General features: G+C 41.4%; 2 protein-coding genes and 1 pseudogene across 2 annotated transcripts; 2 read left to right on the top strand and 1 right to left on the bottom strand.

Annotated features, from left to right (window-relative positions):
• Positions 1 to 223: 223 nt before the first annotated feature.
• On the top strand, positions 224 to 2025 carry LOC146691674 (C-C chemokine receptor type 8-like). Its single transcript, XM_085433532.1, has one exon. It carries the CDS (start codon positions 256 to 258, stop codon positions 1237 to 1239), a length of 984 nt encoding a protein of 327 aa, XP_085289658.1. The 5' UTR covers positions 224 to 255; the 3' UTR covers positions 1240 to 2025.
• A 4107-nt stretch (positions 2026 to 6132) lies between these two features.
• On the top strand, positions 6133 to 7368 carry LOC146691673 (leukotriene B4 receptor 1-like; annotated as a pseudogene).
• A 1490-nt stretch (positions 7369 to 8858) lies between these two features.
• LOC146691672 (uncharacterized) lies at positions 8859 to 10978 on the bottom strand. Its single transcript, XM_085433531.1, has one exon. The coding sequence runs from the start codon at positions 10824 to 10826 to the stop codon at positions 9384 to 9386; it is 1443 nt and encodes a 480-aa protein (XP_085289657.1). The 5' UTR covers positions 10827 to 10978; the 3' UTR covers positions 8859 to 9383.
• Between the last annotated feature and the right edge of the window lie 1742 nt (positions 10979 to 12720).

The following is a 12720-nucleotide window of genomic DNA, read 5'->3' as shown; positions in this document are numbered from 1 at the left end:
TGAACTCCTAAATATGAAAGCGTATGCTCAAGCTTAAGAGATATGGACTATGAATCAAGTTTGGGTGTTGACAGAATGCATACAGAAGGCATGTAAAATCCTGAAAACAATGACAGCAGGTGTTTACGTCAACACAACAGTTTCTTTCTTATTAGTTCCCCTTTGACAGCATCAAATGAGAACAACTTGTTCACCTGATGGTACATCTATTATAATAACTTGCTTAGTGCACAACATTGTCAGCAAGCTTGAAGCATGGCACAAGTCAACTCCACAGTGAATACCCTTAACTTTTCCTCCACTCCTGGATATTCACCCATCACCTCCTGGTCCACAGGCATGGCTCCTACAGTGGTGCTGTCCATCTGCTTCCTGATGGGATTCCCTGGAAACATCGCTGTCATCATTCTCAAGCCAAACTGGGAGAACATGTCCAGTCTGAGCCAGAGTTTGATGCTTAGTCTGGCTGTGTCAGACCTGCTCTGCATGCTTACCATTCCAGTGTGGATTTACTCTTTCCTCAATAGCTGGATGATAGGTGAGACATCTTGCAAACTCATTACATACTTTGTGTATTGCACCATTCATGTCAGCCTGCTGACTGTGACTCTGCTGAGTGTCCAGCGTTACCTTCAGGTCGTTCACCTGCAAAGGAGTTTAAATCAGGTTGAAGCATGGAAGCTGCTGGTTCCACTCTGGCTGGCTGCAATGATCCTGTCCACTCCTGAGTTGGTAGTTCGAAAGCTGGTGGAACAACGACAGTGGACAAAATGCAAAAATAAACACTCTTCTGATGGCCAGAGGTTGGCTGTGGTGTTGACAGAGACTCTTGTAGTATTTCTTTCACTTACTGTCATAATGTTTACATACATCCATCTCTACAGAAAGGTGAATCGGGCAGCGTTTTTCAACAATTCACAGACCACCAGACTAATTACCAGGGTCATTGTTACCTCTGTTGTCCTGTGGATGCCATATCTTTCTATAAATGTGTTGGGTGTGGCAGCTATTTCCTTGAAAAACGAGGGACTGCTGAAGTTTTGTGAAGACAGCTGGAGCATTGTTGGAGCACTAACATTTATAAATAGTGCAGTGAATCCACTCCTGTACGCCTTCACTTCAATCCGTTTGACAACTCTGCACCAAAAATTTGCTGAACACTTAATACAGAAGTTCAGAAATTCCCCAAATCTGACTTTGTCAAGAGATATCAGTGCAGAAGCAATATCTCAATGTTAAAAGCTCTCAGGGGAATTAATTTTCCCTTGTGACATTGGAAAAGGCATCTTTTGGTCAAGTGATTTCTCTCCTGCTGTTACATGTAGGTTGTGGTGCTCTCTATTTGTCACAATGAGTTTTTGGTTTAAGCTCTAAATGTGAAAATACATGTTTGTTGACAGGGAAGCAGACAAATGTTGAAAGAATTAAAAGACCAATTACATTAGAGGAAGCAGCTGTGTGTTCTTCCTGGTAAGAGTGGGAACACAATGAAAAATGACTTCACTATAGCTGAAAATGTTTTGTAATAGTTTTAATATTTCTTAGAGAAATGTTTGCCAGTTCTGATGATGTGTTTGTGCTTATCTATGTTCCCGAGGATTTGATGAGAGCAGCTGGCTAACTAGAGATTGACCTTACTCAGTGTATAGGAATTTCTTTTATTTATGTATTAATCACATTATTTTATTGTATAATGCCTTGGTGCCACTGGATTTTAGCATGTCTCACACTCATGCAGTTAGACAGATGGTGGGGGTCTGGTAAGGAAGTTGGGGGGAAGCAGACAACTCCACAGGAAGAATCTTTTGTCTCTTCGATGACTCTGGGAGGTAGCAAGGGAGTGTGAACCTTAAGGTGTGAAACAGCTGTGTACTGCCTTTTGTTCCTGGAGTAGGTATTTAACTGGGAGCCATGCTAGGCTCAGGAATAGACTGCTGACTGTCTGCCCCGCGGTCATGCAGGCTCTCCACCAAGCTTGGTTTTTCTGTTCTTTGTTTGTGATTAAAGAATGTTAGCTACCGCTCACCGCTTGTCTGCAGGCTTTATTTAAATGGAAAACATCCACAACACTCAATAATAAAGTAAATTTCCCAAATACCATATGTAAGTAATATAATATGTAGAAATGCATTAAATGTAGAAACAACACAAAAAGTAGTTAAATCGTCTCCTGCAACTCTGTATAGCATGAGATTATTAATACTGATGCAGTAAATAAGATTAACATCACTTCCTTGTTGTAATTGGTTACAGTGGAACTAATTTTGCATTGTTTTATGTACTGTTGCACAGTTTTGTTTTGTTTTTTTGTTTTTTTACAGTGCATCATATTATGCACATTTTCAACTGTTTAACTAAAACCTGTAAAGGTACAACTATATCTGGCACCATGTGTGTGTTCTCTTCTTCCTTCAGAAAAGGTTTTAGAGAAATGTATTTTTATTTTTGAAAGCTTCACTCACTGTCAGCTTCACTCGCCTCTGTGATTGTATTCACTGGAAAATCTCAACGAAGCTTTGCATTGTTCTTTCACTGAAATGCCCCATGACGTGTTAAAGAATTGTTATTCTATTAGCGTATTTACTCTTCAGCTTAAAATATCATCTGCTTTCGCTGCTTTTGGCCTCTTGTATAGCAATATTATGCTTTACCACTAGATCGCAGTAGAGGCTTTGATACTTCATGGTAATATGAGCCAAAACAAAAAACAAAGCAACTGACTAATTATGTCTTACCTAAGAAAACAATATTGCAGCAGAAATGAATTCCCCTTATTTTCTTGAAAAGCTACTTCTGTGTCCATTAATGACTTTCTCAAAAGTCATTTTCTGCAGGGTCTTCCTCATCTTGTTATTAAAAAGAATTTTACACCATTTTTTATTTCTTTTAGCCATGTTCATTTTTCTTCCACACATTCTTGTATCAAAAAACATTACATTCAATCATGTTCACATTTTAAAACAACTTGATTTTCTTTTTTTTCCCGTTGTATTATATGTATAAATCTACAAAATAATTACCTTACCTCAGTCTTCTTATTTACAGTAAATCTGTAAATAGATTCTGCTGTTGTCATGGACTGTGTGCAGCAGACAGGAATGGAGGACCCAAAATGCAGACTCCAGGAGGCAAACGTGAACGCAAAACTCAGCTTTTATTGCAGGAGGGCAAAAAACAGAAACTAAAGCTATGTTCACACTGCAGGTCTTAATGCTCAATTCCGATTTTTTGATCAAATCCGATTTTTTTTGTCTGGTTGTTCACACCACAAATAAAATATGACAGCAAACACGCTCTAGTGTGAACGGTTCACGGCCCTCAAAGTGGCCGGCATGCGCAAAAGAAGACGTCACACACAACGCGCTCTGTTTACGGAAGTAAAAATGGCGGCCACAGTGCTAGTTATTCAAGTTTAGCTTGAATAGAATTGTCTCCCCATATGCTAAACTAGTCCAAAACCTCACTTTCTGTCTATTGACTCGCTCCATCTCCAGTTTCCACTGCCATACTTTCTCGTTTGTCTTCTCCGGCACTGATAATTGGTGTCTGTCTTGTGCCAGTGACATAAAAGATGGATTTAATGTGACATGACCATTCAAACAGCAGTCGCTTTCTAAAACATCAGATATGTATCGGATTCAGTACCACATATGAAAGTGGCCAAAGTCGGATTTGTAAATATCGGATTTGTGCTGTTAGAACTGTCATCCTATGAGCCGATATGGGTCGCATATGGTCAAAAAAGTCAGATTTGATGCGCTTTCGTCTGCAGTGTGAATGTAGCCTAACTTAAACAGGCAGAACACACACCATGGAATAAGGAGATCGGAAAACACAGGGCTTAAATACGCAGTGGGATAACGAGGGAACGAGATAAAGGAGTAGAGCACAGCTGGGAGTAATCAAACATGACACGAACAAGGGGAAGCAAAACTGAAAACATTAACATAGGATGCAGACTGTCAAAGTAAAACAGGAAACATAACACAGAGACGCGGGCTTGACAAGGGGATATGCCTGCCAGGGGAGACAAAGACAGAAACCAAAAGACTAAGAACTCTAAATAACACAAAAGCAAAGACTAATAATAAACAACACAAAACACTGGGTCACAGACCCAGGACCGTGACCACTGTCCTGCTTCAAAAATCTTTCTTGCAAAGTCACACCAGGTCTTTGCCTCCCATAAACCCACTGCTTTGTATGTTGTTAAATTCTCAGTTCTTTGATCTTTGGGCTGAAGGAAGGACAACACTCGGTGTATAAATGCTCAATCAACAATCATTTTATTCCATACAATTCTCATTATTCCATACAACACTTTTGAGGATAAACCATCCGGAGGGGAGATGAGCGCGGGAGGGTGTCCGCCTGATCTCGTCGTGTCTGAGCGTTTCTCACATTCTTATACCTTCAGCCCCCCTCCACAGTCATAAAACCTAAACATCCACATTCTTTCTCTCTCTCAGTGAGCCTAAGTTATGACCTTGGCTTCCTGTGCAGTATGTTCTGTTCTTTTCTAATCAGACAAATAAGGCCATGATTCTCTGAAAACGATATTTCTTATAACGCAGCAGTAGCATGCATCATAAAACAATATCATTCATTCACCATAAATCGGCAATCTAATGTAATACAAATCAGTTAACTGTACTAGTTATCACCTTCTTCTAAGTCAGGAGAATAATGCAAACTAAAACTACATAATGATTTCACAATCTTTAATTAGGGGTCTAACGTGGCATAAGATAATATAATAATCTCACAATGTTCAGACGTATTTACAAAGACTTCAAGGATCCAGTGGCAGATCTTGGGATATTTAATAGGTGTGAATCTCACTGCATCATTTAAGTCCCTATGCTCACGCTCCTCAATTTCCACCTATGGCTTGAAAACACCCCAGCCACCCTCCTCTGCAACTTCCCTTTACTGCATGCATGTCCTGCTTCCTGTCTGACTCAGATGTAAACACCTGGTACACCGGCCTGCACATAACAGTTCTGATACATCAAATCATCAGATGTCTTTGCCACTGAGCACCACCATCTCACCTCCTGGGTCTTTGTTACCTTCACCCGAGGAAGAGGGACGAGTGTATGGACAGAATAGACCCCAATTGATCTCACCTTGAGAGTTGGAGGGACAAGTTGGGTATGGGACAGCCTCACCCTAGGAACAAGGAAAGGTTCAGGGACTGGCTGGAACCTGGCCCTGGCTGCTCTCACCCTGGGGTTAAGATTAGTGGAGGGATTAGCTCAGGAGAAATAACAGTCTTTGGAGATTCAGATAACCAAGAGGGTGATTATAGATATGGTCTTTGTCTCTAGTAAACAGTGAGTGTTTATGCTAAGACACACAAACTTGGCATAGACAAAAGATAAACAAGCATGGGGACATGACAGACTACATATAGGGGATGGTAGGAAGAACAGACAGAGACAAGACTAAGATGAACAGGATAAGAGAGGGAATGAGCTAATAATGAGCTTGTGCCTCACTCATGTTATTGCCCGGCCAGATGGAAACACAAAACACTGAGTCGTCAGACTCAGGACCATGACGGTTAAAAAAACAACAACAAAAAAAAAATCTTATGATGATTTGCAGGTGGAAAAAACATTTGATGTGGTTTCATTTTCCACTCTATGTCTAAAAAAAGCTCATGTGAAAGTTAGCGAAAGACATGCAAATATGCTTGGATACGAAAATGCAAAAATCCAGAAATGCCCAGCTGGAAATAAAATAAACACATCCACAGCTCCCAATAAATGCTGTCCTCATTGTAAAAAAACATAGCTGTCCACCCACATTTCTAGGCTTCTATGATGTTTAATGGCTCAAATTGTAGAAAATCTACAATTTGATGACATCAAAGTGATAAAGTTTAATTTTTGTTTCTAGATGTTCTTACACTGGTGCTCTCTGAATAAATGGAAATAAATGCAAAGATTTATAGAAAAAGTCATGCAAAAATCCTGAAACCATCAATGCAAATGTTTGGATCAGCATCACAGTATCTTTATTATTAGTTCCTCTTTGACTTCATCAAAAGTAACGACTTGTTCATGTGGCTGCACATTTATCATCATCATCACTTGTTCAGTGCACAACAGTCAGCAAGTTTGCAGCATGGCACAATTCAACTCCACCATGGTTACTTCTAACATCTCTTCCTCTCCTGGAGATTCACCTCATCCTTCCTTGGACTCCAGGGGTCTGGTTCCTGCAGTAGTGATGTCCGTCTGCTTCCTGATGGGATTCCCTGGAAACATTGCTGTGATCATTCTCAAGCCAAACTGGGAGAACATGTCCAGTTTGAGTCAAAGTTTGATGCTGAGTCTGGCTGTGTCAGACCTGCTGTGCTTGGTTACCCTTCCACTGTGGATTTACTCATTCCTCTATGGGTGGACCTTTAGGCTGGTGGGCTGCAAAATCATAACATACTTTGTGTATTGCAGTCTTTATACCAGCCTGCTGACTGTGACTGTGCTGAGTGTCCAGCGATACCTTCAGGTCGTTCACCTGCAGAGGAGTTTAAATAGGGTAAGAGCAAAGATGCTGCTGCTTCCGCTCTGGCTGGCTTCGATGATCCTGTCCACTCCTGCTTTAGTTTTTCGACAGTTATCTGAAGATCAGCGATGGACAACATGCAGTAATCAATACTCCTTCGAGGGCCAGAGGATGGCTGTGGTGTTGTCAGAGACTCTTGTAGGATTTGTGTCGCTTTCTGTCATTGTTTTTTCATACATCAATCTGTACAGAAAAGTGAGTCGGGCAGTACTTTTCAACAATCCACAGACCACCAGACTGATTACCAGCATCACTGTGACCTTGGTTGTCCTGTGGGCGCCATATCTTGTCAGTAATGTAATTAGCATGGCAGCGATTTCCCTAAAGAACGAGGGCCTGCTGACATTTTGTGATGACATTAGGCGCACTGTTGCAGCAATAATATTTGTAAACAGTGCCCTGAATCCACTCCTGTATGCCTTTACTTCTAATCGTTTGTCCAGCCTGTGCCACAAATCTGCTCAACTTTTCATACAGAAGTTCAGATTTTCCCAAACTATGTCCACAGATCTCACTGCTGGAGAAGCAACTCAATGACAAAAGCTGATTGGGAAATTAAGTCAAAAAATCTCCTCTATCCCATTGATACACACAGTGTGCCATCCACTCTATCACAGACAGCTGTTGGTGATTGCTCGTGTAACGATAAACTTTGAGGTTAAGCAACATCTCCCCTCAAACCAGCTGTGTGCTGATTACAGCTGGTCCTCAAACAGAGGATATACATCTTTGTGGAAAAGAATTATGAAAACACTAAACACTAAAAAGAATCAATGTACATATTAAATGAAATACCATTATAGGCAATCAATTATTACCTTAATTTATGGTATAATCTCCATTTTCTCTTTCTTTTTTTGCTTTTTTTGCACATTAGTTTTTATGGAAATACGGAATGACGGATTCTTTTCTTTTCTTGTTTTGGTTTTCTTTTTTCTCAATTCTTGTTTCTTTTTAAAGCATTCTATATCCAAGGATTGTTGTTTTTTCTCTTAGTTATAGCATTGTCACTGCTATTAGCAGGGAGAGGGAAGGGGTGGGGGGGGGGGGTAGCTTTGTACTTACTGGGGTGCTGAACTGAATGTGGTTTTGGTGCAAGTGCCACCTCTCTCTCGTACAGCCAGAGAGAGCTGGCAGTTTACCTTCCATTGAAATACATTGAATGTATGGAAAACTCCCACAGAAGAGACTACAGCACTTATAGACAAACCAGTACTAGAGGCGTCAGGATTCCCAGAACCAATGTTTTATGGATTTTTCCTTATTACAGAGGTCACACATCTGAGATATGACACTTAATGTAGATGCTCAACAGGGACAACCCGAGGCCCTCCGCCACACTACCCAAAAATAAAGACTGGACTTTTTCATTGTGCAAGCAACTGTACATAGAAGTTAGAACTTTTATTGTCAAAGTTATAATATTTTACAGTTTTGGTTAATTTTTGGTTACAGGCAAACTTTTTGTATGAGCTTGTATGGTGTGATGGTTAAAACAATTCAACTGTAGGAAAATATAAAATGTTAATCTAAATATCATTGAGTGCAGTATAAATGGATGCAGACATCTAAATTCATAAAAAAAAACCCCACTAACATTATAATATTGGTTCTTTTCTTTTATGTTAGCACTGAAAAACATTCAAATATGTTGTGTTACAAAAATGCAAAATTCAAAACGTTCTCACATGCAAACAAAATAAACATATTCAAAACACATAAAATTTTGTCTGCCTTGTCAATAAAATAAAAATTAGAAGAAAAAAAACTACTAGATTAATTCCATCACGGGCTCAAAGCAAAAAGATGAAGCACAACAACAGGCTTCATGCAGGTCCTCAGGAATCTGCAACCCCAACCCGTTCTCACTCCCAAAGCGTAACATTTTACGCTAGGTGACAAATCGTCACCATATTACGCTTTCGGCTACCCACCACGTTCCTAAATGACGACCTCGGAAAAAAGAGGACATATGAGAACCGTCTGGACTGAATCTACACATGTTCGCTCTTTTTCTTCAAATCGCTTAGAAACACGCTATTTAACATCATTAAAGACCTGGTTAGGTTTAGGGCTGGAATACAGGGCTGGAACGTCTATTACCGCGGGAGTGTCATTCACTGGATTCCAGCCATAACCCGCCGCGTACCATAAGAACGCCGAAGGTCTCCTTTCGCGTTCCTCAGGAACGCCGCGGGACGTGACAAAACGTCGACATGTTACGCCTCGGGAGTGAGAACGCTCTGGCAACCCACTCTGATCTTGTCAGAGATTTACAGTTAACAAACAGTCAGGTGAATAAACAACAATGAGACACTTGTGTAGGTTAACGTGCTGCACGGGTGAAAAGCTCAGAGCAAATCACACCGAACTGAAGTATTCGTTTATTTTTATAGGTTACATCGTCAATATGCAAATATAATCACATTTCCTGTTACGCAGGTCCTGATGTCTGTCTGCATGCAAGCTGTGTGTGTGTGTGTGTGTGTGTCACAGAGTATGTGTGTTGCAGGTCAATTTCTAAGAATAATATAATGCAAGTCAACTTCTGCGGATATGTATTTCTGTGCTGGTCTCTTGTCAGTGTCACAGGGTCAGCTTCCTGTTTCTACAGAAAACTGTCTGGTGAAATATGTATAACATAACTTTTGAAGCATAAGCAAATAAAACAATAAAAACTCCCTAACATTCCTCCCTGTTGTTACCGTATTTCACCACTTCAATCATACTTTATTATCAGCTAACAATCACTTGCTTCTTATAACATTTTCAATTGTAGCATCATTCAGTATGTGTGAGAGTGTGTGTTCCTATACTAAATCTTCTTGTGGCAGTCCAACATAGGTGATCACTGTGGCCTGTACCATTTTGTCAATCATCGATCTGATACAGGGTAGAATGCAAGTTGAGAACATGCAAAGCAATAAAAGAAGAACTCCTATCAAGACAAGTCCTTTGATCATGAGGGTCCTCCAGCTGCCGCTCAGCAGCCAGGTCAGCCAATCTTCTGTGTTCATGACATAGTCTTGTTGCTGTGCATTACTCAGTTGTCGTAACTTCTCCAGGGCGGTGGTCATGGTCAAAGAATGCACGTTATCTGGAATATAGGTGCAGCAAGTGGTGTTGAATAAGACACAGAGGTCCCCTCTCTCAGCGAGAATCATGTCCAGGGCGACTCTGTGTTGCATGACCACTATTCTGATCGCGTCGATTTCCTCATTCTGAGCCTTGTTTATCCATGTTGAGCTGTTCAGGAAAAGTCCAAATCGGTAGTCAAGAGTCTCGATTCTTAGCATGTTTTTTCCATTCCCGATCCATGGGAAAAGTGAGTGCAGGACTTTCTGTCCGGTGGTCCACAACTTGAACTCCGCTGGCACATCACTGCCCCAGATTGGATCATGAGGTTGCACGTCATCAGTGCTCCTCTTGCGTCTTGGTTGGTCCTGATGGAATATTCTGAATGTGCGGTCTGACACTAAAATTGGGGCGCAGAGTCCGGTGCTGTTGGGTGGGATGGTGAAGTATGTCTTTGAGCCACATGCCCAAGCTGTACCCTGCACCCAATATGTGCCATTCAGGAAGCTTATCCGTGCCTTTCTGTCCTGCGGCATGCGGAAAGTCTGGGAGCAGTTTTGGTGCATCCCCAGCTTTCTGTTGCCGTATGCGAAGGTGAAACACATTGGATGTTGTATTCCTGGTTCCCTCCTGACGTTGAAAGATTTTCCCTTGTCATTGGTCGCATTCAGGTGTACCCAGTATCGGTCATCACAGCTGTAGTTCCAGTCTGAGATCTCTGGTGTACAGAACACTACCTCATTAGGTTTATAGTTGATCAGTGTTCCATTACACCGTCGCAGGTCGATTTTTGTGACTTGTCTTTTTAACTCCAACTTGAAGGCGAAGATGTCTTCGGGGGAACATGTTCCGCTGGTGGCCTTGTAGAATATACATAGGGCTTCGGAAAGGCTGGGTGATTTTCCATATAGGGTGGCTTGCATTGCTGTTGTTGGGAGGTGTGAACAGACGTAGCAGCCAGTGTGGTTGTCTTCTGTATGTACTCGGTTGTAGACGTACCGGTACCAGGCATTGTTCAGCCAGGGGTGGTTATGCTCTTTATCCATATCCTTCAGGTGTAAGTTGTCATATGACCATTTCTTCTGCAGGTGGTGCTGTGGGTCCTTGTCTCTCCAGGTGAGTATCAGTAGGCTCACTAGGAGCGCAATGCCAGTCATTATGAGGACAAGGTTCTTCATGATGACCAGGCACACCCGGGCTCCAGGTGAGTAGACCACTGGCGAGAAGACAAAAGGGCGGGATATACCCAAACAGCCCTTTCCTCCACCAGGGAACACCTAGGAGTCGGGGGAACCGGCGTCTATGCTTGTGTTGTCACTCACTTTTTTGCAGTGGCTTCGGTGGATCCAATCACCTGGTTGCAACCTGCAAAACACTGGAGAGAATCTCTTTATTCTCAAATAATTTAGTCATCCACTCTGCTAGGGTGGTTTCTCTTATAGACTTATTAATAGGCTCACTAGTGAGAGGCAGTGGAAAAAAAGGTCTCCCGTGAAGTGCTTAGGGAGGATATCTGACATTCCCCCCTTCCGACACACGTGCTGTTCCGTGTGTCGCTAATGCTGCTGTCTAGTGTAGGGATGTTGGCAGTACTGGTTTGCCATTACAGGTCAGTAAGTCATTGTGTAGTTCTGCTCCACACTTTAGCCATTTCTTACGCTCTGCAATAGGTGCGGCTTTCTGTTCGTCTTTAAGTACATCAAGTGGTATCCCTCTGTAGGACCTACAGCCATTTTTCATCCACAGCGTTTTTTAATATTAGGCCATTTTCACTGTGTTGAATAGAATATAGCCAAACCTTCCAACCCTTTTTTTTCCTTTTTTCTTTAGAATTGCCGTCTCCGTTTATTAGATTAGCTTAAAGTGGCTAAGCTACAAACCGCCATCCACATGAGGTCCTAGAGCCATAAATCGCCCCATTGAAACCCATTATAAACGCTATTTTTCACTGCAGGATTTATACCGTTAACATCTGGGTGATGGCTTAGGTTTCGTTTTTGTTTTGGAGAAGAGGCCTTAGAATTGTAATTTTTTTATTTGTCCACCGGGTGGTGCCCTTGCTGGAAAACAGCGGGCTGCTTAGAGAGACCTGCGGGAAATGAAGCCTCATTTCCGGCGTGCAGCAGCGGTTTCGCCCGCTGATCGGGCGGGACCATTTTCGGTCCCTAGGACCGTGAGAGGGTGCTTTTTTTTTTTTTTAGTCAACAGGAAATGACGTATTTGTTGTCACGTGGTATCGGGCGTGTGCTGGAAAAAGGGGTCCCCGGTGATCGTGCCCCGGTAATCGTCGCGACTTACCCCGGCAAGATGCACTTATTTCGGCCTAGAGGAGGAGCATTTGCCGCCTGGAGACCATTTTCTGGTCCTGAAAAAAAAAAAAAAGGCGATCGAAATGACTGTTGGTGCCAATCTTTAGTCCATCTAAAGGCCTAATTTTAATAACAATTGAATATTACCTCAAATGTTTTTTTTGGAAAATATTCAAGTTTTTTGTTTTTTGGGGCAAAAAAAGCAGTGCGCTCATGTGACGAAACCGGGATATAAAGGGTTAAAATCCGCGAAATGTAATTAAAACTTGACATGAATATTTCAAGGAGAAGTAGGTCTAAAAGATTGGCTAATTTAAAGTGGAATAAAATATTAATATATAAATTTTTTATAGCACTTTTTATGGCGTGGTCGATTAGGACCGATAGTGTGTGCATTTTATGAAATGCGCTCCTGCAAAAAAAATAAAAGGCGATCGAAATGACTGTTGGTGCCAATCTTTAGTCCATCCAAAGGCCTAATTAAAAGTACAATAAAATATAACTTTCAAATGTATTTTATGGAAAATATTTAATTTTTTTCGCCAAAAATGGCCGTGCGCTCATGTGACAAAACCGGGATATAGAGGGTTAAAATCCGCGAAATGTAATTAAAACTTGACATGAATATTTCAAGGAGAAGTAGGTCTAAAAGATTGGCTAATTTAAAGTGGAAAAAATATTAATGTATAATCTTTTTATAGCACTTTTTATGGCGTGGTCGATTTTTGGCTCTAGGACCTCATAAGGGGTACTTTTTTTTAGA

Source organism: Copadichromis virginalis, linkage group LG15 (assembly GCF_057382275.1).
Source record: "Copadichromis virginalis isolate Kocher_CV1m ecotype Utaka linkage group LG15, C_Virginalis_male_GT1.1, whole genome shotgun sequence".
NCBI classification, from domain to species: domain Eukaryota; kingdom Metazoa; phylum Chordata; class Actinopteri; order Cichliformes; family Cichlidae; genus Copadichromis; species Copadichromis virginalis.
The sequence above is the reverse complement of the archived record's forward strand: the minus strand, read 5'-3'. Positions and strand labels throughout refer to the sequence as shown.